The 24,500-nt window shown below is 37.6% G+C and overlaps 1 protein-coding gene across 1 annotated transcript in view; it reads right to left on the minus strand.

The window, feature by feature from the left end:
* EDIL3 (EGF like repeats and discoidin domains 3) overlaps positions 1–24,500 on the minus strand; it is a 262,647-nt gene that overhangs the window by 108,863 nt on the left and 129,284 nt on the right. Inside the window, exon 4 of the mRNA XM_034072882.1 lies at positions 9,133–9,246. Within this exon, the coding sequence (XP_033928773.1) occupies positions 9,133–9,246 (114 nt within the window). The remainder of the gene's footprint in view (positions 1–9,132; positions 9,247–24,500) is intronic.

The following is a 24,500-nucleotide window of genomic DNA, read 5'->3' on the forward strand; positions in this document are numbered from 1 at the left end:
CAGGCCTTTGGGTGACATGGTTTAGTGTGAGGTGTCCCTGCCCATGGCAGGGAAGTTGGAATTAGATGATCTTAAGGTCCTTTCCAACCCTAACTATTCTATGATCTGTGAATATAGGGTTGAGTTCATGCTCTAAGTGTTGACACAATGCAAAAGCTGCTATAGCACTGTATGACTTGACTTCTAGAAAGTTGATTGAATGTGTAAAATATGCCTGTTGGGTCCTAAGGACTTACCTGAATATTTTACAACGAGTTTCTGTCAGGTGTCTGAGTATAGATTGTATCCTCTACTGCCTAATCAAAGTAAGATATTGAGAAATTAATTTTCAAAGGGAGACATTGCTGTACAGTACAAGTGCAGCAAGATTAAAATGCACCCAAAGGCACATGGCTCATGACTTCATTTTAACATCAAACACTGAGAAATAAGTCTAATTTTCCTATGGTGTTAAAGGAGGAACTACAATTCTGCTCTGTTTAGCCTAATTTTGCACACTTTTGCATCTTACACGGGATGTCTGGACAAGGAAGGTCTGCAGCAGAAGGGTCAGAGTGTTCTTTTGTTCTTTTAAGACTCAATACGAGAAATGTACAGTTTGATTAATATTTCTCATTAGGTCATTGAAATGCCTGGAAAACATTTCAGTGTTAACTATGTGTTCTGTTATTTCTATAATATTTTCTCCCTCTTTGTGCTATTAAACCAACACACTATACAGAAATGCTAGCTAGACAATATTCCCAGAACAATGTAGCCTAAGCAAACCTCAATGGTTTCAGCAAGAGATTTAAGATGAATTTGCCCGGTGAAAAAGCAGAAATTGTGTTGCATTCACGGTTAGCTGAAATAATAGTCAAAAATTTATATAACGCACCACTCTCACTATTGATATATTTAGCTTGTCTTTCAGCATTTATTTAACATCTTTAATAATTTCTGGTTTTATTCTTACAGCATATTCAAAAAAGTAGAAATTATTGAGACAATTAAATTACACGAATTAAAGTTGCATTTAACAGGTGAAAGTTTTCCCTGTTGCATTTTCAAAATAAGTGTGTAGTATGTTTTTTTTCCAATATATTTCTGTAATCCATGGGGGTCATAAGTCAAGTGTTACCATTAACTTTACATTAAACTGATATATTGCTTTTAGGCAAAGTATTTTTTCCCATTCTTCCTTTTGACTGAGATTTAACCACACATTATTCCCTAAATCAGCAAGGACACCATACGAATGATTTCTGATATGAATCGTATGAATCTAGCATAAGTAGATTAGAAACTGAAATTATTTCCCTAAGGGTAATATTTGTGTGTGCATATATATATATGTGCATATGTATATACATGCATATATATACACAATATAGAAACACACACAGAAAATCCCATTGTTTTTTCCATGCAAGTCCTGAACTTGTTATTTAAATAATGACAAACAGGACTATGTATATTTACTGAATATTTATTCTTTGTAACCTTGGCAAATGATTTGAGGATTCTAGCTCTTAAATTTTATGATCTTTGAAAAGAAAAAAAACAAGAGGTGTACAAAAATTAAAATAAGTTCTTATCTTGGCTGCCTTGAACGTGAATTAAAAACCAGTTTCTATTCTCTTGATTAACACTCTGAACTGGTGTTAGGTCTTGATTTCATGGCCAGGCTCTATCTCCTGACACTCCTCTATACCAGCCCAGTATTTATGCAGCTGTGAAGTTCACCAGATCAAAGAACTGATATAGTTCATTAATTACCTTTTTCATTTCCTGGGTCAGATTTTGCTGAGACAATGAGGCACATGGGTAAAATGGCAGCAAGAATAAGCAGCAGCAAAAGCAGCAAGAGAGGTAAAGAAAAGCTGAAGCAGGGCTCCTTCAAGCAGCAACTGGGCTGGTTTATGTGTTTGCAAGGAACTGTTACTCTACAGTGTGATGAAGTGAAAAACAGGGTAAGGTCTTTCTGTCCCAATTCACAGACAAAAATAGAAAATCTGCTGGGAAATTTCTGGAATTTGAAGGCATCAAGGCCTATGAGAGCTTACTTATTTAATAAATAGGAAAGAGAGTGACAACCAACCTGTCTTGATTCAGCTGAAGTTCATAATTTACAGGACATCTAGAAATCCCTCAGGTTTAGCATGTGCCTTAACAGACTTCCCAGTACATACCAGCAACATGAATGAAAATGAAACAGAAAATCCAACATAAAGAAATAAATTATTTTTGTACCAGGGAATGTGCATCTTCCACTTTTGCACATGGCTATAATACCCTTACCCACAGGAGTCTGTATTTCTAGAAATTACAAGTAATTCTGTAGTTCATTTTTTTCTCTAATGAAAGCTGAAAACCTGAATCAAGTGACTAAATATGAAAGGTTGGAAAATATCAATATAAATTATTGACACCATGAACTATAGGGCAATTTCAAGAACACAAAAGAAAACTTTGCATGTTTGGCCAGTTTTTGCAAGATTCTGCTACACTTTGTATAACATTGGTATTTTAGGTCATAAACCTGTCAGATTTTCAAAACAATCAAGAATATGCTTAAACCACACTTCATATTGATTATTCACAGAATTAGTCAAACTGATATTTTAAGCTGTAAAAATGTTCTCCTACATCTCACTCAATGAGATCTTAACCATAATCAGTACTTTAGGAAACTTAAGTCCATATTGATTTCTGTCAAGTAAAGTGTTTAACAGTGCTCACTACAAGCTTTAAGCCACAACTTGCTGCTCACTAGAGGTGTATAAAAAATCTCATGCTTTCAAACCTAAGTTCCCCAGCAAGTAATCTGGAAATGAGGCATGGATGTAATGGGATCGTGTTTAGCATTTAACAATAGTCCAGTGCTTAAGAGGTTCATTTTTACAGGGCACTTTTATGTGCTGAATTCCCAAGAAAGACTGCTACCATGTTTATTAACTTAACAAAATAGTTAAGTTCTGATTCCTATTCATATTTTTAAAATATAGACTTCACAAAATACAAATTTTAGCTAGAAGTAAAGCTTCCCCATGAAAACATAGCTTTTAACTGTTTTATAAAATGTGGTGGGTTTTCATTTTTTTTTTTTTTCTGGGCAGTTTTTATGACCTCATCCTGTGATGTTTCTTTCGGATAGCAATTTTCTGAACTTAAGAATGGAGGCTTTCTGAACCCGGAACCCTCCTAAGCCAGAGCTGGCAAGAGCTGGATGTGAGGAAGTCAGAGATACACAAGACTCAGTGAGGACAATGACCATCAAACAGAAGAGTTCAAAGGACAAGAACCTGAAGCCAAAAAATCATAAAATCACAAAATGGTTTAGGTTGGAAGGGGCCATAAAGCTCATTGAGTTCCAATACCCTGCCATGGGCACAGACACCTTCCACTAGACCAGGTTGCTCCAAGCCCCATCCAACCTGTCTTTGAGCACTGCCAGGGATGGGGCAGCCACAGCTTCTCTGGGCACCCTGTGCCAGGGCCTCACCACCCTACAGGGAAGAACTTCTGCCTAAGAGCTCATCTCAGTCTCCCTTCTGTCAGGTTAAAGCCATTCCCCCTTGTCCTGCTACTAAATGCCCTTGTCAAAAGTCCCTCTCCAGCTTTTTTGTCAGCCTCTTGAAGTCCTGGAAGGCTGTTAAAAGTCGCAACAATTGAGGACACTGCCTTGAAAACACACTTCAAAATGAAATACAGAAGACACCAAAAAAAGCAGTATAGTCTCTTAAGAAAAAAAAAAAAAAAAAAAAAAAAACACTCAAACTGTGAGACTAGTTATTTCTCCTGTGCTACAAATCATTAAAGTTGCTGGTGTCCTGTATTCTTGGGAGCAATTTTGAAAGAAATCTCTAAAATCACAGCGCATCAGGATGCTTTGGAATGACACCAGCTAGCCTGAGAGTATAAGGCTGCATGTAGGCAGAAGTCCTGAAAGTCTCTTTAAGCTTAGATCTGTCAGATCACTAGGTAATTTTTAAGTAAAAATGACACTGAAAGAAGAGGTGTTTTCATTTAAATAAAAAAATGCCACTTTGAGTTCCCGAGAGAGGAAGGCAGAAGGCGACTAAGTGCAGTACAAACACATTACAGAACTAAAGCATCAAGCACAGGAAACAAATGAAAATACTGTGAAGGTGCACTGCTTATCAGGATTTCCGACATGCTAGACAAAACTGAATTGGTGCATTTGCTCTGAAAGCAGTCCTCCTACATATGGGCTTGTTGAATATACAGAAAAGGAGGTGAAGGGGCCATAGAATATGTAAAAATATTTACAGTGATTAATCTGATCTGTAGCTTTAAAGAAAGAGCATAAGAAAATTTGCCATATGCTTTAAATGGCAGCAACTCTTGGCAATCAGCAAAATACATCTTGGAAATGCACACTATTGAAATTATACCATGTCCACTGCATAGCACCATCTTCTAGATAAAGAGACAACCAAACAAACAGCGATCAAAAATTACCTGTGGAACTACTCAGAAATTACAGCAATTCACAATCCAAGTTGCTCATGGGAGATTTAACAATACAGATTTATACTGAATAATGCAAACAGTTTGACTGATGTAAGTGGCTCCCTAGTGCCTGCAGGAGAATTTTGTGATCCGGAAAGTAAAAACTTCAACCCCAGGAGAATCTGTGTTGGAAGCAATACTTATTTATAGAGACTCCTATACTAAGGAAAGCTGTAATGGAGGTAATCATAATTGATAGCTTGAATCAGCACAGAAGAAAGAAATGGGCTCAGAGAGTGCAAGAATAGAAGGAACTGCAGCTGCATCAAGAAAATACTAGGGCCTTAAGAAAACTGGAAAGTAATATGGAAATAATACAACTTAGGTTTTGCTTTCAGAGGATGGGAAAAGGTGCTCTCTTCTCATTATGTGTTTATCAAGTACCTGCAGACAAACTTTGTAAATACCAGATGCTCAGTGAAGTACCTCCAAACAGATTGATAAGCTTATTCTGTAACAACTGAGCTCTTGGGCTCCAGATAGCTCTGACTTTGCTCAATCTGTGCTTTCCAGCAGTGAGAAGCAGCTGGTTTACGTATCATTTATGCCTGAACAGCTAAAAATAGCAGTAGGCAATATGAAAGAAAGAAGGTTTAATTAAAGCATTTCCAGAAGAAAACTAAGAGGTCAGGTCAATGCTTCAAAATGAGAAGGGAAGCAAAACACAGGGAAAGCCCAAAGAAGCAGAAGCAGTGTTAGGATATTAAGCACATTGGCTGGCTAAGGAAATCATGTCCCTGTCTTCTGACAATTTTACATCATGACTGAGACCTTACAAAGCATTTCCATACCTCATCCATGCTAGAAGGAGATTCGGAAATGGTCAAGGTGGTACAAATATAGTTCCAAGCCCATTAAGCATTTTAGTGCTATTTTAGTACTCAGTTCTAGATGAGCCATTCCCCCTCACTTCAGCTGCACTAGTTATTGGCAGAGGGTCTTGGGACTAGTCAGGAGAATTTTGGTTGGGTGTCCCACGAGACTCGCAGGACCTGGGTGTAATAAAAATCACACCTGGAAAGTAATACACATGAGACAAAATTTAAGGGAATTACTTAGGAGATTTAACTATGGTGGAATTAAGAAGAGAGAGAAAACTTAGATGGAGCATTAGGAAAGGAAAGGCTGACGTAAACTACTTCAATCTCGTAAGTAATACAAAAAGTCATAATTACAAAGTACAGGTATTCAGGATATACCAAACTAGATATACTGTTAGAAAATACATTCTGGAAAAGCTCAATTGGCAGAAGAATGGACTGCATGGTATGTTTTTACCTTTTTTATTCTTGATCTAGAATATTTCATATATTCTGTGATGTGGATTAGCAATCTTTGAGCTTTGCGAGGTAATTCTGAGATAACAATCAGTAATTTACATAATTAGCACAACAGTAATTATATGATTACTGTCAATATGTGTAAAACTAATGGTGTAATTCGAATGTGTAATTACTACTTGTAATTACATAATTAGGTATGATGAAATAACTAAAACTCTCATGAAAAAAAGAAAATACTTACAAGCCCAGCTATAGAAACAGGTAGAGTGCAGAATTATGCTGGTGTATAAAAAGAAAATTTATTATTTTAATGCTCACTGTGTTAAAGTTAGTTCAAAAGTAAATGAATGCTAAAAGTTTGTGAACTGTGCCATAGTACTAGAAGAATTTATTGGCTTTCCTTAACAGGGGTCGTTCAATGATTACAGGCAGCAATCAGACACACATTATTGCCACCCTTAATTATTTATTATTTAACAATAAATCTTCATATACTGGAATTCATATGCCTGAATGAGTATAAAAAGTAGTAGAATAAAAGTATTCAAATATCCACTTCGTGTAGCATTTTCTAATAATTGATTTAAGCCATATATTACTTTGCTCCTAAGTCTTCAAAGCAGAGGTGTCCATATTAGCATTGCTACTCAGAGGAAGTACAGAATAGAAGCTTTTTACCACTGCACTCCAGTGCCATATTGCCATGTCCCCTTCATTTACCACACCAGAGAATCCCAGACTGGTTTGGGTTGGAAGGGACCTTAAAACTTATCTGGTTCCAACCCCTGCCACAGGCAGAGACACCTTCCAGTAGACCAGGTTGCTCCAAGCCCTGTCCAATCTGGCCTTGAACACTGCCAGGGATGGGGCAGGCACAGCTTCTCTGGGCACCCTGTGCCAGGGCCTCACCACTCTCACAGGGAAGAACTTCTGCCTAAGAGCTCATCTCAATCTCCCCTCTGTCAGGTTAAAGCCATTCCCCTTGTCCTGTCCTTACAAGCCCTTCTCTAAGGGGCAGCTTCTCTAAGGTCTCCCTTGAGCCTTCCCTTCTCCAGGCTGAACAAGCCTAGCTCTCTCAGACTGTACACACTTTGCAGCTGACAAATGAATAGTTACTGCAAAGCTAACTCATTTTTTTAAGTTTTAAACTCACTGTCCTTGATCTCAACACCAGAGCAATTTGATTGTGTTACAGAGCCTGATCATATTTATAAAAATTCTTTAACACTCAACAGAATTATCCTTTCAAATAACTTAGTGTTCTTCTCTAGCTGATGGAGCCCTGGGTCACAGCTGTCAGTATTAATCTACAGAAGCACCTCCAGAAAGGTCATGTGTCTACATGATTGGCTTACCAGTGTAAATCTCCAAAGTCTGACCCAGAAACACTGACTGTAGGTATCGTAGCTTGCAATTCAATAACACTTTACTGACAAAAGTAGAATTTTTTCACTATTTCAATATACTGAAAATATCTATTTTATCTTTCATATATATAGGTATGAAAAATATATGTATACATATATATGTATTTATATGTGTGTACTAATTTTATATATATACAAAACATATATACACACACATAAAATAAAATCCAATATAATACATAATATATGCAACTTCACACACAAAGATTATTTCTATATAAAATTATATATGTATATATATATATAAAATGGAAAGAAATAAAGTAACATTCCATTTCTGAACCAGAATATGCAATGATTATTTCAAGTAACAGCTTTGACTATCCTATTTTTAGCTAAACAGGAAATTGGTTTTATGTGATCTATAATATGAGCAATGTTCATAATGTAGCCAAAAAAACAGAAGGGATGAATTCTGAAGAAATGGATGAGATTCCTGGTAGAATTTCAAACGGTAATTCAGTTGCATGTTATGAAGAAATACACCAAGTAATTTACCATCAACTTTTACAGAATGATAGATGTTCATGTTTTATAACTTATTTCAGGCTGCCATATAGCCTGTAAAATTTCTTAAAGCAAAATTGAACTTTTACTTCTCTCTATAATTATATACACATTATGCTGGATGTTCAAATCTTTTGCTTTTTGCATATATAATCTAGTAATTTACTAAACCTACTTCAATAAAGTCCCCTTCTGTCTTTCGTAGTCATTGGTCCATATTGTTTTCTTCTGCATTCTGCCCTATGCACTCACAATGTGAACACAAAAAAAAGAATCATATTCTGCAGCTTTAAAATGGTTTCATTTATTTAGCATTCAACTTGCAACATTCTTTAATATTTTTTTTTCTCCTACCCATAGCAGATCTTCTTAGAACCAGAAATTCCCATTCTTGAATGTGGGTGACTCCAATATTTTAGATACTATTACATTCTATTTTGAATGTAGTATCTAATATTACAAATGCTAATACACAAGTACTTTCTTTTTTTCTCCTTAAGGCACCATATCATATACTGTAACATATCTTTGGGCTTAAGCTTTTTATAATTTTTTCTTACTATATTTTAGTATTATATTTTAGTATTGTGTTTTATAATGGTATATTAAATAAATAGACATTCACTATGTATTACATAAATAATTAAATAATTATATAATCTATATATTTTTTTTTATTTTAATATTTTTATTATATTAGCTTTTTCCACAAGACCATTATCCTTCGGTATCCTTTGGCTAAAACACAGAGTCTTTCTTCACTGCTGCACTGCAAATATATCAGCCTCCAGAATCTGTTATTAACTGTTAATGCATACTGCATTTCATACCATAGCAGTTTATTCTATTTTTGCTATTTTGGTCTTCCATATTGCCTAGTATTTCATAAATTAAGAACTCCTTTGTTAACAACAACTTTAGAAATCAGACCTTTATAATGCATTTGTAGTCAGTCAAGCAGACACTGGATGAACTCCACTAATGAATTTTCCAAACCTACTTTCAGAGGCTAGAAGTGTTACAAGAAAGTCACATCTATTTTTTCCCTGCTCTTACACTTGTTGATATCTGTGATAATTACTCTTTGAGGCAGGATACTTGGGCAGATGAACACCTACCCCAAATTGTTTATTGTATTTTTCTACCCTGAAATTTTTTTCTTGTTTGACTCTTAGATAATAGTTTTGCATTCTGCAATTTTTTTGTCATATCAAGTGTTTTGCATGACAGATTTGGTCTCTTAAATTTCTTCCACCTTGAAAAAAATAAAATGGCTATTTTTAACGTTACGTATTTGTGGACTAGACAAATATCTCCATAGTATACTATAGTTGTTTCTGTAAAACAAGTGTTTATTTTATTTTAAAAAATGTATGTATATAAAAACATGCAGTACTTACTCTGTTGGCAGTTCTTTCCCATAAATTCACCTGGACATTCACAGGAATAGTTGGCAACGAGATCTGTACAAATTCCACCATTCTTGCAAGGTTCAGCTTCACATTCATTTATATCTGCAAAAACCATATAAGATATTGCCAGAATTAGCAAAGAAAAATTGTAAAAGCCATAACCACATGTTTTTAAAGCATTAAGCTACAATGTAATTATGCAACTGACATTAGAAGCAAAGGACCTTAAGATCATCTTGTTCCAACACCCCTGACATGGGCAGGGACACCTCACACTAAACCATATCACCCAAGGCTCTGTCCAACCTGGCCTTAAACACCCCCAGGGATGGAGCACTCACAACCTCCCTGGACAACCCATTCCAGTACCTCACCACCCTCACAGTAAAGAATCTCTTCTTTATATCCACTCTAAACTTCCCCTGTTTAAGTTTTAACCCATTACCCCTTGTTTTGTCACTACAGTCCGTAATGAATAGTCCCTCACCAGCATCCTTAGAAGCCCCCTTCAGATACTGGAAGGCTGCTATGAGGTTTCCACGCAGCCTTCTCTTCTCCACGCTGAACAGGCCAAACTTTCTCAGCCTGTTGATCTTAAGGTCCTTTCCAACCCTAACTATTCAATGATTCTATGATTCTATGCTCTGTAAATTGTGTGATTAGACAGGGCATTCTTTAGGAAAAAACATAGCAATCTCATAAATATAGATAGTTTCATATGCCTACTAACCTTTTACTATGTCCTATCATATGACAGCACTTAAAGTTTTGCTCAGGGATTTTCACAGTAATGCCTAGAGAACATCAGGGCCAAAAGTCACTATTTGGCCTTAAATAAACAAATTCAATTAGTTCTTACAAAATACTCATCAGTGACCCTTGCAACTTCAACAAATGTGGCTACTTCTTTATCAACAGATGCCAGTTAAGAATGTCTCTCAGCTCATCTTAATTCATTAAACATCTAACTGACAAGATTGTTTTAACTGTCTAAAAAACTTCCTTACTATGCATGAGCTAGCAGGCAAACTGAAACTAATAGCTTGATCCTGAAGACTGCAAACTTTATTAAATTCTGAAGACAGAAAAGGTGGTTAATTTCATTTGTGTTCCCCTTTTCCAGTACTCTTATTTCAAATGCCACAAGAATAACACTCCCCAGCATTTTTCAGCATGATAGCCTATAATACCAGATTCTTTTTCTCAAATGCAATTTAGTATTTTTCAATCATCTTAAATAGGCAGGTGAATTACAATGATATATCCTAATTAAAATTATCTATTTCTGCATTTATGTTTACTTTGTATGGAGTAGAAACGTAATACGGATTGTATGCATCATACTCACAGGGCTGAACGAATGCACACAGTTAAATATTCAAAAATCAGTAGCACACACTAGCTTCATTAAGAGCTAAAGTCCTGTTGCATTAGACACTGTAAACAGCAAATGGAAAAGTAGGCCTTAGCTTGTACTACAATTTTTCTTCACTCAGTTTTGCTTAAGTGCATATTCATTCTGTATACAGTTCCTGATAAAGCATACGTGCATAGCACAGAAGTAAATTCAAATGAGAAGACAGAGATGAGCTAACTGCATTCACTAGTAGGCAAAATGTCCTATGAATTGAAGTAATACTCCTCACTTTTCTGCTGAATCTGCTTCTATCCCCAAAATGCCAACCTGCTTTGCGCTGTCATATACAATCTAAAGGAAATGCTTCATAAATGACTAAACCTGATGCAATAAGGCTGGTGCAGAAGCAAAATTCAACTGCCAACAAAGTTGCTTTATTTCTGGTAGTTGAATATTTAATTTTTGTACTTTTAATTTGGATTTTCACATTTACTAGGAATCTACGCACAAAAAATCAGTGTTTTAATACACAACTTGCCTAGATCTGATTGATTTTGTGATGTCTCCAGGGAAGTCTGCACCTCCAAATTGTCTCTGCAAATCTGAAGAGCTGTGTAGCTTTTAAACTACATGTGCAGTGTATATGAGATAGGTTGAAAACTGGTTGATGGCTGGGCCCAGAAGATGGTGGTCAGTGGCATGAAGTCTAGTGGGAGGCCACTATCATCAGTGTATCACCAGAGCCAACACTGATCCGACCCTGTTCAACATCCTTCTTTAATGGTGTGGATAGTAGAGCAGTATGCATCCTCAGCAAGCTTGCTCCCAACAGAAAACTGGGAGGAGTGGGTGACATGACAGAGGGTTGTGCTGCCATCCAGAGGGACCTCAACAAGCTTTAGAAATGGGCTGAACAGAAACCTCATGAATTTCAACAAGGTGAAGTGTAAAGTCCTCCTTCTGGGGAGGAATACTAGCAGGTACCCGTACACTGGAGAAGGTTGCCCAGCAGGAAAGCAGCTTGTCAGACAAGGACCCGGGGGTCCATGAGACAGCCATACACCCTCATGGCACAGAAGACCAACAACCTCCTGGGCTGCATTTGGCAGAGCATTGCCATCAGGTAGAGGGCTTTTCATCTTTCCCCTCTGCTCAGCACTGGCAAGGCTATACCGAGAGTACTTTATCCATTTATGTATGAGAGAGACCAGGACATCCTGGAGACAGCTCATTAAAAGGCCACTAGATAATTAAGAGACTGGAGCACCTTGCCTATCAAGAAAGCCTGAGAGAGCTGGCACTGTTCAACTAGGAGGGCTAGGAGGAAACTCAGCAATGTACATGACTACCTGATGGGATGATGCTAGAAGATGAAGTCAGGCTATGTTCAGCGGTGGCTAGTGACAGGAAAAGAAGTATTTAGTACAAACTGAAATGCAGAACATTCTGTCACAACATCAGGCAACACTTTTTCACTGTGAGGGTTACTTCTTTTTACTGAGCAGTGGTGTAGGTTGCCCAGGATGTCTGCTGAGTCTCCATCCTTGGAGATACTCAAATACCATTTGAGTACTGTCCTGGGCAACCAGCTCTAGGTGACCCTGCTTGAGCAGGAAGGGATTGGACCAGATGGTCTCCAGAAGTCCCTTTTACCCTCAAGGCTCCTGTGATTGTGATTATCTTCTCATTGCTGTGAACACAAAAGCAAGGACAGATCTTCAGCTAAATGTGGAAGCTAGTTTCAGTTCTCTGAAGCAGAAAATATTTAGACTTTTACACTTATATAAGCTATGGCTACTGATCTCTGAGCTTCTTTTTAATCCTTCATGTCGTACTGTTTGTTGCCTATAAGGATACCACATACTGGACGTATATAAATTCACAAGTTTAGTTCAATTTCTGCCTATTAAAGAAGTAATAATTTAGTGTACAAAAAATAAAACCTGCTAAGGGAAATGGCCAAAGAACAGGCCTATTCAATTCTAAATTAAATTCTTTATATGTATTTATAAAATTTAACAAGATTATTCAGCTCCCTATTTGCCTTTTTAAGCAAAGCCCATTAACCTTACATTTTCACCAGGTTATTCGTTATTTTATTACAGGCTAACACATTTGTGGGGAAAAATACCAAGGTCACTGTGATCTAAAAGGCATTAAGTAAATACATGAACTATCTCTTACTTGGTGAAATAAAGGTAGTAATTTATCCTCTTAAAAGCTTTTCTGTGTAAAGCTATTCTCTCAGAATATTTATTTTTTTCTAAGTTGTCATTCCTATTGAAATATATAGGAAAAAAACGCACAGCTTTCCAGAATATTTCATGTTGTCTATGCAGTGATGTAGAAAACAGACTGAACCTTAAGTACCAGACACCTTTAAAGTAATCCTCATATTCTGTCCCTATGGAACAATTATCTATGATCAGTGCAGAAAAGATTTAAGTTCTTTATTATTATCTTTGTAACTTGGATCCTACAGTGATTTTTTTCCAGTAATTTGAGAACCTTTAGTCCCAGCAGTTCAAACAAACATGTCATATTTGATGAATGAGGAAATACTAGCTAATTGTGGCATCATATTTGATACTAGAACAGATGTTTAGTTGGCAAGATAATGAACTGAAATGTGTTAAAGAAAGGTTCATAAGTTCTACAGAATTATTTAATTTATTATTAATTATTTCATTTAATTAAATGTGCAGATGTAGAATATTTAATTAAAAGTAGTTCCTTCAAATTGTGGTCAGATTTTATTCAAAATCCTAGACGTGCCATGATGCTAAACTTTACACCAGCTGGTGTGTTTCTTTCGTCTCAAACACATATATTCCCTTTAAAATTTTGTTGTATCATGACGATTAGAAATAACTTGAAATAGAATTTTAAAATTACAGTTTCTGGAGTAGCTGGTCCTAATGACAATAAAGACTCCTAAAGAAAAACCCTCTGTATGTTGCAAGATACAAATTCTTCACTGACTATGCAATCAACCTATTTATGTGGGAAGAATGTGCTTTTAAAGTAAATAAACTAATACAAAGTAAAATTATTGTAGATTACTCATGATTTTTAAGGTAAACTTATGTTTTGTGCCAGGTCAGATTTTGAAGTGTAATTCACATTAACAGTACTATGCATTGCAGTGGCTAAAACACAGATATCTGAGTGCTAACAGAGAAGTCAGAGTTACTCACAGAGGAACCTAGTAAGACTTAGATAGTAAATGAAAAGGACTTCTGAAGAGTTTGAAGTGCCAGACACCTTTTAAACAGTGTCCAGATTGGCTAACTCCCCCCAGATCCCTATAAAAACCTCCAAGCCCTGAAAACCCAATCCTGTCCATGCCAAATCCCCCAGTATTTCTCTACTGAAGATGGATTATTAAATGAATAGTGGTTCAGGAACAAGGAAACACTGACCATTTTCTGAAAATAGGTTGCCCTTGAGTATTAATAGCTTGAAAGTCTAAGAGAGTTGATTAATAAAGAAAGGCTATATGAAGGTTTCTTTTTATGCTGAAGATGATTAAATTTACATTTCCTGTCTCCTAAAATCAAAACAGAACTATAAAGCTATTAAGCACACTTCTGTTTGAAGCACAGTCATTGTGCATCCTGGAACAGAAGTATGCTGTCAGAAACAGGGCAAGTAAAAGAGAACTTCGCTATATTACATAGTGAGTTGGAGAATCCATCATGAGGGCTTTTCCCTTCTTTGTTGAATTATACATATTTTTAAATCCTTCAAGTATGTAACAAACAAAAATGAAAACTAGTACTGTCCTTGCAAATACAATATAATAAAATATACATAATACTCATTTTGGACTTTACCTACATTGAGTCACATATGTTTTCCTGAAAAATCACCCCAGATTAAATGGATATCTAAATTATTTAAATGTTATAATAAAAAACTTCCAGTAATTTGAGTTCTTCAGCAAGCTACTTGTTGTAAGCCTGACTTTCTGTGATGAAGGGACTGATAAGCTCAATCAATTGCTTTTGGCAGTGCAGCTTGTGTTTTGGCTGCAAATGCACACCATTATCTTGTTCCTATTCCCTGCTTACTTGTTCATTACATAGCTCAGATTCCTGGTTCCTGCCACCTGAACCCTTGTTTCTTATCCAGAATGATCTTTTGCATTACAGGCTTCCTGCTGACAAGCACATTCTTTCCTTATCCTTTGATTTCATACACATTTTGGCTTCCTGAATACAATTGGTCTGCTCATTTCATCTCAACTTTAAGTCATGTTTTTAACCAGCCTTCTGTCTTGATAGAATTTCTGGCCTATAGGTTCAAGTGTCCGTTATGGAAGACTGCTTGGCCTTTATTAGGAGCATTGATTAGACAGAATCCTGTTATGCCTTACTAATATTGCTAATGTGTTTTTTTTTCACCCTAACAAAGCCAATTCAGTATATAGAAAACAGACAGGAGCAGAAGATCCATTGGTTATAATCTATCCACACAGTGGGCTTCCATGAAGACCCACAGATATACACTGGATAAAGATCAATTCCCAATTTTATAAACATGACACCTCTCTGCCCCCCAACTTTATTTTTATTTTTTAAGAAAACCAGAAAAATTAGGAACTTTCCTACCCAGTTCTACTTCAGAATAAAAGTTGTGATAACTAACAACATGTTCTAATACCTTTATATTTGGAAAACGGAAAGGTAAAGTGGAGAAACATGTAGCATGGAATATTTATCTTTTAGCTAGACCTTAAGTCTAGGATTTTTTTGAAGTTCTTTGATAGTTGTTGATAGATTTTTAACTGCATTCTCCATATTTTTTCCCTTTATTCTATATTGATCCTGAAAGATTAAATTACATGAAAAAGTACTGTAACAGCAATAACACAGAGTGCATGACTTTGTTTGCAAAAGTTTGCAATATCCTGTTATTGTTTAAACATAAGCTTTCAGATATACATACTTTTCACTATTACTTTCCTAACAAATACCATGAAAATCAGTTTACATACTCTTTTTTGGTTATTATAGATTTGTACCAATTTGCTCAAGTACCATATTTTTTAATGAGACATTAAATGGCAAAGCTCCACTGAAAAGAATAAAATTATACCAGTTTTATTTGGAAAAGAATCTGACTCAACAGAATCAACTGAATTTAATATGGCTATTGGAACACTGATCTATTCAGTTAAATGATAAAAACTGAAGAATTACAGAAATTCAAATTCAGAAGCACAGTTCTCCTTTAAGAGGAGAAGACTGGTAACATATTGGGTGGAAAAAAAAGTCATTAAACTGTTCTTTCTCATATTTCCGTGTTTTAGTAACAGAAATCTAAATTGTGTCTCCTAGATAAGGACAAAATAACTTTAAAAAAAAACCCTAAAATAAATACATTAATAAATTAAATTATATTTAAACAAAATGAATACACATCACCCAAAAGTCTGCAAGCACAGGTAGATCACCTTCAATTTTTGGTTAAAAAATACAAAAGAGGTAAGTAACTATAAGTTGATTGTAGGTTTAAGAAAGTTTCATAACTGTTTCTGAAACAGATTTTGGTTGTAGTTAATGTGAACAAAAAATAAGCTGTGACTTCAGCTATAACTATTCCTTTATTTAATCAGTACTATACAAATATAAGCACTAATACATTACTGACAAAACCGTGGTATGAAGCATTTTAAAAGAACTGGAGCATATTCCCACGAAGTATGGGAATTTATTACATATTATTATTAAATCTCGGCTGGATATATTCAATGGATGGTGAGCTCAGGACAGACATCTGTTAAAATTCAGTGATTTGATTGCCTTTTTCAAAGATAGTTTCCTGAAAACAGAAAATGCATTATCATTTTCTGTGTTCAGAATGCTCTAAAAAAGCTGTGCCAAATAACCTGTAGGAAACTCCAACTACAATGTCATATTGAAGTGAATCACTGTTCAGATATCCTTATTATCTGATCTTCAAAGAGAGCAGAAAACAGCTTCCCAGTTCAGATGAAAAAGCACAAGCCTCTTACTCCTCACCCTTAGAGGTTAAACATTATATAAACCCTACTGTCATTATTCCAGATAAAGTTTTCCTTCTCTGAAAGTATTTGGTACAACATACTGTGGTAAATCTCCCCCAGAATTATCTCTCACAGAGCTGCCTATTACAGTTTTTCCTTAACCATTTAGTACAAATATTTCAGATAGCATCATTTTTTTTAAGAAGGAGTAAACAAGGTAAGAGAGTTACTAAATTTGTGTTCTGAACTCAAGAGGCATTCTAAAGGAATATATCAAGTAAATACAAATAATGTCTAGACATAAGTCAGAACTTTTGGTTTGATTATGCAAAAATGTTTGAGATACCCTTGTAACCAGCAATATAAATTATTTAAGAAAAGTAAATTATGATAACATTTTCTTGATAAAATTTTCGTTATGACTAATTTCTTTTCTCACCAGTACATTTATCATCTTTACTACATATAATTTACACCTCTGTTCATAGAATCATAGAATCATAGAATAGTTAGGATTGGAAAGGACCTCAAAATAATCTAGTTCCAATGCCCCTGCCATGGGAAGGACACCTCACACTAAACCATATCACTCAAGGCCCAGTCCAACCTAGTCCTGAACACTGTCAGGGATGGAGCATTCACTACCTCCCTGGGCAACCCATTCCAGTACCTCACCACCCTAACAGGAAAGAATTTCTTCCTTAGATCCAGTCTAAACCCCTGCTGTTTAAGTTTCAACCCATTACCCCTTGTCCTATCACTACAGTTCCTAATGAATAGTCCCTCACCAGCATACTTAGAAACCCCCTTCAGATACTGGAAGGCTGCTATGAGGTCTCCATGCAGTTTTCTCTTCTCCAGGCTGAACAGACCCAACTTTCTCAGCCTGTCTTCATATGGGAGGTGCTCCAGTCCCCTGATAATCCTCTATATCCTCCATATATCCAGTGGCCCTCCTCTGGACTTGTTCTAACAGCTCCATGTCCTTTTGATGTTGAGGGCACCAGAACTGCATACAATACTCCAAGTGAGGTCTCATGAGAGCAGAGTAGAGGGGCACGATCACCTCCTTCAACCTGCTGGTCATGCTCCTCTTGATGCAGCCTAGGATGCAGTTGGCTTTCTGGGCTGTGAGTGCACACTGCTGGCTCATGTTCATTTTCTCACTGACTAACACCCCCAAGTCCTTCTCCGCAGGACTACCATGAATTTCCTTTTTGCCCAACCTGTAGCTGTGCCTGGGATTGCTCCCACCCAGGTGTAGGACGTTGCACTTGGCATGGTTAAACTTCATGAGTTTGGCATCAGCCCACCTCACAAGCGTGTCAAGGTCCTTCTGGATGGCATTCCTTCCCTCTAGCATATCAACGGAACCACACAGCTTGGTGTCATCAGCAAACTTGCTGAGGGCACACTCAGTCCCACTGTCCATGTCAGCGACAAAGATATTAAACAAGACCAGTCCCAACACTGATCCCTGAGGGACACCACTCGTTACTGATCTCCAGCTGGACATTGAACCGTTGACCACAACTCTTTGAATGCGGCCATGGAGCCAGTTCTTTATCCACCGAGTGGTCCACCTATCAAATTGATGACACTCCAATTTAAAGACAAGGATGTCATGTGGGAAAGTGTTGAACACTTTGCACAAATCCAGGTAGATGACGTCAACTGCTCCACCCCTGTCCATCGCTTTTGTAGCCCCGTCATAGAAGGCCACCAAATTGGTCAGGCAGGATTTTCCCCTAGTAAAGCCATGCTGGCTGTCACCAAGCACATTTCTCTTTTTCATGTGCCTTAGCATGCCTTCCAAGAGAATCTGCTCCCAGATTTTGCCAGGCACAGAGGTGAGACTGACTGGTCTGTAATTCCCCGGGTCATCCATTTTCCCCTTCTTGAAAATGGGGTTTATATTTCCCTTTTTCCAGTAATCAGGAACTTCACCTGTCTGCCATGATGTCATGGTTTGAGCATGTTTTGAGGGTGTTTTTGTTCAAGGTTTTTTTTCCAGCCAGGTGGAGGAGGGGAGGCCGGGAGGAAGGAGAGACAGTACACCTGACCCAGGCTAGCCAATGAGGTATTCCATACCATAGCATGTGATGCCCAGGATGCATACTGGGAGAGAGAGAGCTGGAGGGGGGGCTCTGGAGGAAAATGGAGGAGGGAGCACATGGTGCTCGGCCAGGCAGGGTGGAGTGAGTTATGGGTCGGTGGCCGGTGGGGTGTTGTATTCTTTTCACTTGCTGTTTGCTTTATCATTATTATTTGTAGTAGTAAATGGCAGTAGGGGTTTTGTGTTATGCCTTAGCAATTAAACCGTTCTTATCTCAGTCCGTGGGGGCTACATTCTTTGGATTCTCCTTCCTAACTCTCCGGGAGTTAGGGGACTTGTTTAAACCACGTCACATGATTTTTCAAATATGATGGCCAGTGGCTTTGCAACTTCATTTGCCAGCTCCTTCAGGACCCGCGGATGGATTTCATCAGTTCCCATGGACTTGTGTATGTTCAGGTTCTTAAGATCATCTCGAACCAGATCCTCATGTACAGTGGGCCCAAAGTCTAAGTTTTCACAGTCCCTGCGTCTGCCTTCCAAGACTTGGGTGCTGCGGTCAGAGCCTTTGCCAGTGAAGAACAAGGCAAAGAAGCCATTCAGAACCTCAGCCTTCTCCAAGTCCTGTGTAGCCAGTTCTCCCAAAAGCTTCCAGAGGGGGCCTACATTGTCCTTAGTCTGTTCTTCAGCTGCTACATACCTATAAAACCCCTTTCTATTATCTTTAACATCCCTTGCCAAGTTTAGCTCCAATTGGGCCTTAGCTTTCCTAACTTGGTCCCTAACTACCCTGACAACATCCCTGTATTCATCCCAGGCCACCTGTCCTTGTTTCCACCTTTTATAAGCCTCTTTTTTCCTGTGAATTTTTCTCAGCAGCTCCTTATCCATGCACTTGTGCCCTCCTTCTGCTCTTCCTTCTTGTTGGGATGCAACACTCCTGAGCTTGTAGCAGGGGATCCTTGAATGTTAACCAACAGTCTTGGGCCCCCTTGCCCTCTAGGGCTATATCCCATGGAACCTTGCTAAGCAGGTTTCTGAAGAGCCCAAAGTCTCCTCTCTTGAAGTCCAGGGCAGTGAGCTTACTGCACGCTCTTCTCACTGTCTTGAGGACCTCGAATTCGACCATCTTGTGATCACTGCATCCAAGACTTCCCTGGAGAGTCACATTTCCAAGGAGCCCTTCCCTGTTGGTGAGCACGAGGTCAAGCAGGGCACCTCTTCTCATCAGCTCCTTTATTGCTTGCAGAAGGAAGTTGTCTTCCACACAATCGAGAAACCTCCTGGATTGCTTGTGCCGGGCTGTACCGTTGCCCCAACAGATGTCAGGGTGGTTGAAGTCCCCCAGGATGTTCTCCTGGGCCTGCGAGCGTGAGGCTTTTCCTATTTGTCTGTAGAGTTCTTCATCCATAGGTTCCTCTTGATCAGGCGTTCTGTAACATATCCCTACAGTAATGGGTCCCATCACCGATTTCCCCTTAACCCTGACCCACAAACTTTCTGTTAACTGATCACCTGTCCCCAGACAGAGTTCCATACTCTCTATCCTATCCCTAACATAAAGGGCAACTCCCCCTCCCCTCCTACCAGGCCTGTCTTTTCTAAAAAGCCTATAACCTTCCATTCCAACACTCCACAGTAATGCTGTTATACCATCAGTGAATAAGCTGTAGCATCTATCTGTAGAATCACATTTTAAAATTATTTAATATATAAAGCAATTTCCTATCTTTCTTTGTGTTGTACAATGATATTTCCCTAATGCAACCCTCACTCAAACAAAAATTTCCAAATTCAATTTAAAGTTTTCGAGTCAGTTATGCATACACTCCTATACTATAGTAAGTATAACCACAGTTTCAAAATTATACAATTAACTATAGAAGTTGCAGAAAATTAAGAACAAAAAAATAAAAATATCAAGGAATAGACCTGATGAGATATTTTGTGGAATATTATTCTTCTTTTGGCACTTTGAATTAAGGCCAGAGGAAAAAAAAAATCATTAGCCAATTTGAGAATTGTGAGGAACGTAGAGGGGCAATCTCTATGAACACTTTAAAGTTTATGCAGAACTCCAAAATACACATCTAGTGTTTTATGTGCTGTGCACATTTTATAATCTGCAGATTCTCCAGCAAGAGAGCAAATATTAATTTTTTTTGTATTTTTACACACTAAAAGATTTTTTCAATGTTTTCTGTTGAATCTTCTGGAAACTACAAAAAAGAATGGTGACATCACAGAACTCATCTCATAAAAATCTAGTGGGAGCTTCTAGACAGATTAAGGTACCTGTTAACTTCAAAGCACTTTGAGCGAATTCTAAATAAGTTAGGGCTCTACGGGAATCTTTGCCATAGTAATAATACATCTTGTTACATTCACAGCAATATTTGCTTCTTTATTTTTATACTTTTTTGAGTTTACCTTTATATCTTTATTTCTGCTTTAATAGCTCCCATAAAATAAATTAAAAAACAGACTATTGCTCTGATACAATGAAATTGGAGTCTGCATAGATGCTTTCTTTCTTTCTTGAAAAATTTGTATCTTTTAGTTGTAGTCACTAAAAAGTATCATTTTCTCTGTGGAGTCACACTTCTAACACTGGACTATATCGGTAGTTTCTGATCTTCTTTTTACCTGTTTAAATGCATGTTTAATAATTCTTCATCTGAGGTAGTTTAAATCTAACAGAATTTTGGAATGACATTCTCAGGACCTTAGTTTTAAAAGAGTTGGTACTTTAAAAACTTTTATACAAATTGAAGCAGATTTTTCATTTTTAAATATTTTTGATGAATACTGGGGATGAAAACCTTTGTCCCTTGAGTACACTTATAATTTAATTTTACACTGTAGAAGCATGTCTTTTAGGGCAACAATTGCTCGAATTTCCAATGAATTTTATTAAAATAACTGGCTATCTATAAAACAAGCATCTGACCAATCATTTAAACTGTAGTTCAGAAAAAATCTAATTAAGAAGTGAACCAACATGAATCATTTTTTCTTAACAACAATAGTCCAAAAATCTCAACTTCATGAGTAAACTTAACTTATTTGGCATTACACTGTAACCACTAACTGGATTATTTGTTAAAATACCGCAGGTGGACTCATGGCAAGGAGTCCATTTAATTTTCAAAGCAAGTCTGAACCCAGATCAGTAAATTAGTGTATTTCCCTTCACGTATGCCAAAATAATTGTATTATTTCAAAATACAGTTGTTTATGCATTTCAGAACAGCGTGAGCATAGGGAGATATCTTTTTCACATGACTACAGTTATGGCATGTGTTTTGAAAAACGTCATTAGACGAACAACTCATGGAGGATATGACGATGGATGTTCTAAAATTACTAAAACCAGACGGTTATATTTGTTCACATCTGCATTTGATATAGGGCATGAAGTGTATTCTTTTATGGCCAATCTATATACATCTCATTTAAGCCCTCTTAAATAGTGGTCCATGGGACTTCAGTGCAGTTATGGTGCATAAGTGCACATAAATGTGCTGCATAAAGGTTATTTTTACTCTTTGCTAATACCTTTCAAATTCATACTTCTACTTGCTCATAAATATATGTATATTTCACTGGTTGTGATTCTTCTTTTTAGATTAAATCCTAGAAATAATCTAACAAGGTAAATAGGAGAATGGGTTAGATCTTTTGGCAGAGTTCTCTAACCTTTTTTCCCCCTCTTGTGGCTGTGAAGTATCACAATTTCTTATATTTAACTTACAGAGATGTGTAATAGATTAAGAAAACATTTATAAATTACTTAAGATAGGTGGGCAGTGACGTAAATTGAAACAGACTGAATAGCTGGACCCAGAAGATGGTGATCAGTGGCATAAAGTCTAGTGGGAGGCATATCACTGATGGCATATCCCAGGCACAGACATGGGTCAATGATATCCAATGTGCTCATTAATGACCTAGACTGGATCAGGACAGAGAACACCCTCAGCATGACTGCTGCTGACAGAAAACTGGGAGGAGTGGCTGACATGACAGAGGGTTGTGCTGCCATCCAGAGGGACCTCAGCAGGCTAGAGAAATGGGCTGAACAGAAACCTCATGAAGTTCAACAAGGTGAAGTGCAAAGTCCTCCTTCTGGGGAGGACTACTAGTAGACACCCGTACACTGGAGAAGGCTGCTCAGCAGGAAAGCAGTTTGGCAGACAAGGACCCGGGGGTCCATGAGACAGCCATACACCTTCATGGCACAGAAGACCAACAACCTCCTGGGCTGCATTAGGCAGAGCACTGCCCTCAGGTCAAGGGAGGTAACCTTTCCCTCTACTCAGCATTTGGGAGGCAAAGAACCACAGGATGGTTGGTGTTGGAAGGGACATTTAAAAATCACAGAATCATAGGATAGTTAGCGTTGGAAATGACCTTAAGATCATTCCAACCTAAACCATTCTGCAATGTATGCATATGGCATATAAGCCACTTAATATAGTATGCATTATCTGTGGCAAATACTCATTTGCTAACCATTTATGAATTATTTTATCATTTGGACTATGGTAATTTCCTGGTCTCCTTCACAAAGAAAAAAAGGAAAATCACATCTCCTTCCCTGTAAAAGATGCAAAATGCTTATGAAGTAATTTCCCCACATCACCAATGACTGTCTGGTACGGGAAGGGAAATATTTTTTGCAGTGACTTCTGTCTCCATCTGACTGACAGCTCTGTTATCTCAGATACATACACCCTGGTTGCTCTTCATGACTCACAGAGATGTATATGCCCTGCAATAAAAACACCTCAGAACTGGAACTTCTATTTATGGCAGCTGGCCCATGAAATGTCACCTTTGCTTGATGATCACATCAAATAAGACCTATCCAAATAGGTTTATGCATTTTCCACAGCTATGTTTAGCAGTTTAGGAATTACCTTCCAGTCCATACATATTATCTGTACCATAACTTAGGGCCCTGGGTGGCACAATGCCTGTAAAAGATCCCTGTATTTGCTGAGAAATGGCAGGAGTTTCTGTTAGAGTTCTGAAATAATGAAGTCAGAAATAAATACTGTAAACTCTGAATTTTACATTCAGGCAAAGGTTCTTTTCACCTTTCACTTTTTTTCCTAAATTTGGGGTATATCTCCTGCAATATTATTCTGAAGGTCCCTTAAATATTAAGGATGGCTGACAAAGAAAATGGAAAGGATGAGAAAAGAGCAGACTATTTTTTTTTCTAGCTGTCATGGTCTAAACCAAGCCGCACAGCTTGTTCACTCACTCTCCCCCTTTTCTCCCCCAGCTCCCGGAGAGCTGAGGAGGAGAATCCAAAGAATGTAGCCCCCATGGGTTGAGATAAGAACAGTTTAATAACTAAGGTATAACACAAATCACTACTGCTACTACTAATAATAATGATAAAGCAAATAACAAGTGAACAGAATACAACACCTCACCAGCCGCCAACCCATAACTCACCACAACCTGCCCGACCAAGCACCAACCAATACCGATACCTCTTCCAACCCCCAGAGCGCTAGCCCTTCCGGATCCCTCTTTGTAACATCCTGGGCATGACGTGCTGTGGTATGGAATACCTCATTGGCTAGCCTGGGTCAGATGTCCTGTCTTTGCTTCCTCCCAGTCTTCCCTCCTCCCTGGCACAGCATGAGGCTCAGAAAGTCCTTGGACAAACCAAATATTTGAGCAGTAACTCAAAACATACTTGCTATCAGCAACCGTTCCCAGCCCGAAAGTCAAAACACAGCACTGCACCAGCTACCAAGAAGGAGAAAAAAATGACTGCTACTGCTGAACCCAGGACATTACAATGAAAAGTACTGGTATGGAAGAGAATATTGCTTCTAAATAAACTCTATGAACTACATGAGAGTAATGACTACATGCATAAGCAGCTCTGCTAGATACACAAAAGGATCACA

This window comes from Melopsittacus undulatus, chromosome Z (genome assembly GCF_012275295.1).
Source record: "Melopsittacus undulatus isolate bMelUnd1 chromosome Z, bMelUnd1.mat.Z, whole genome shotgun sequence".
In the NCBI taxonomy this organism is placed as follows: Eukaryota; Metazoa; Chordata; class Aves; order Psittaciformes; family Psittaculidae; genus Melopsittacus; species Melopsittacus undulatus.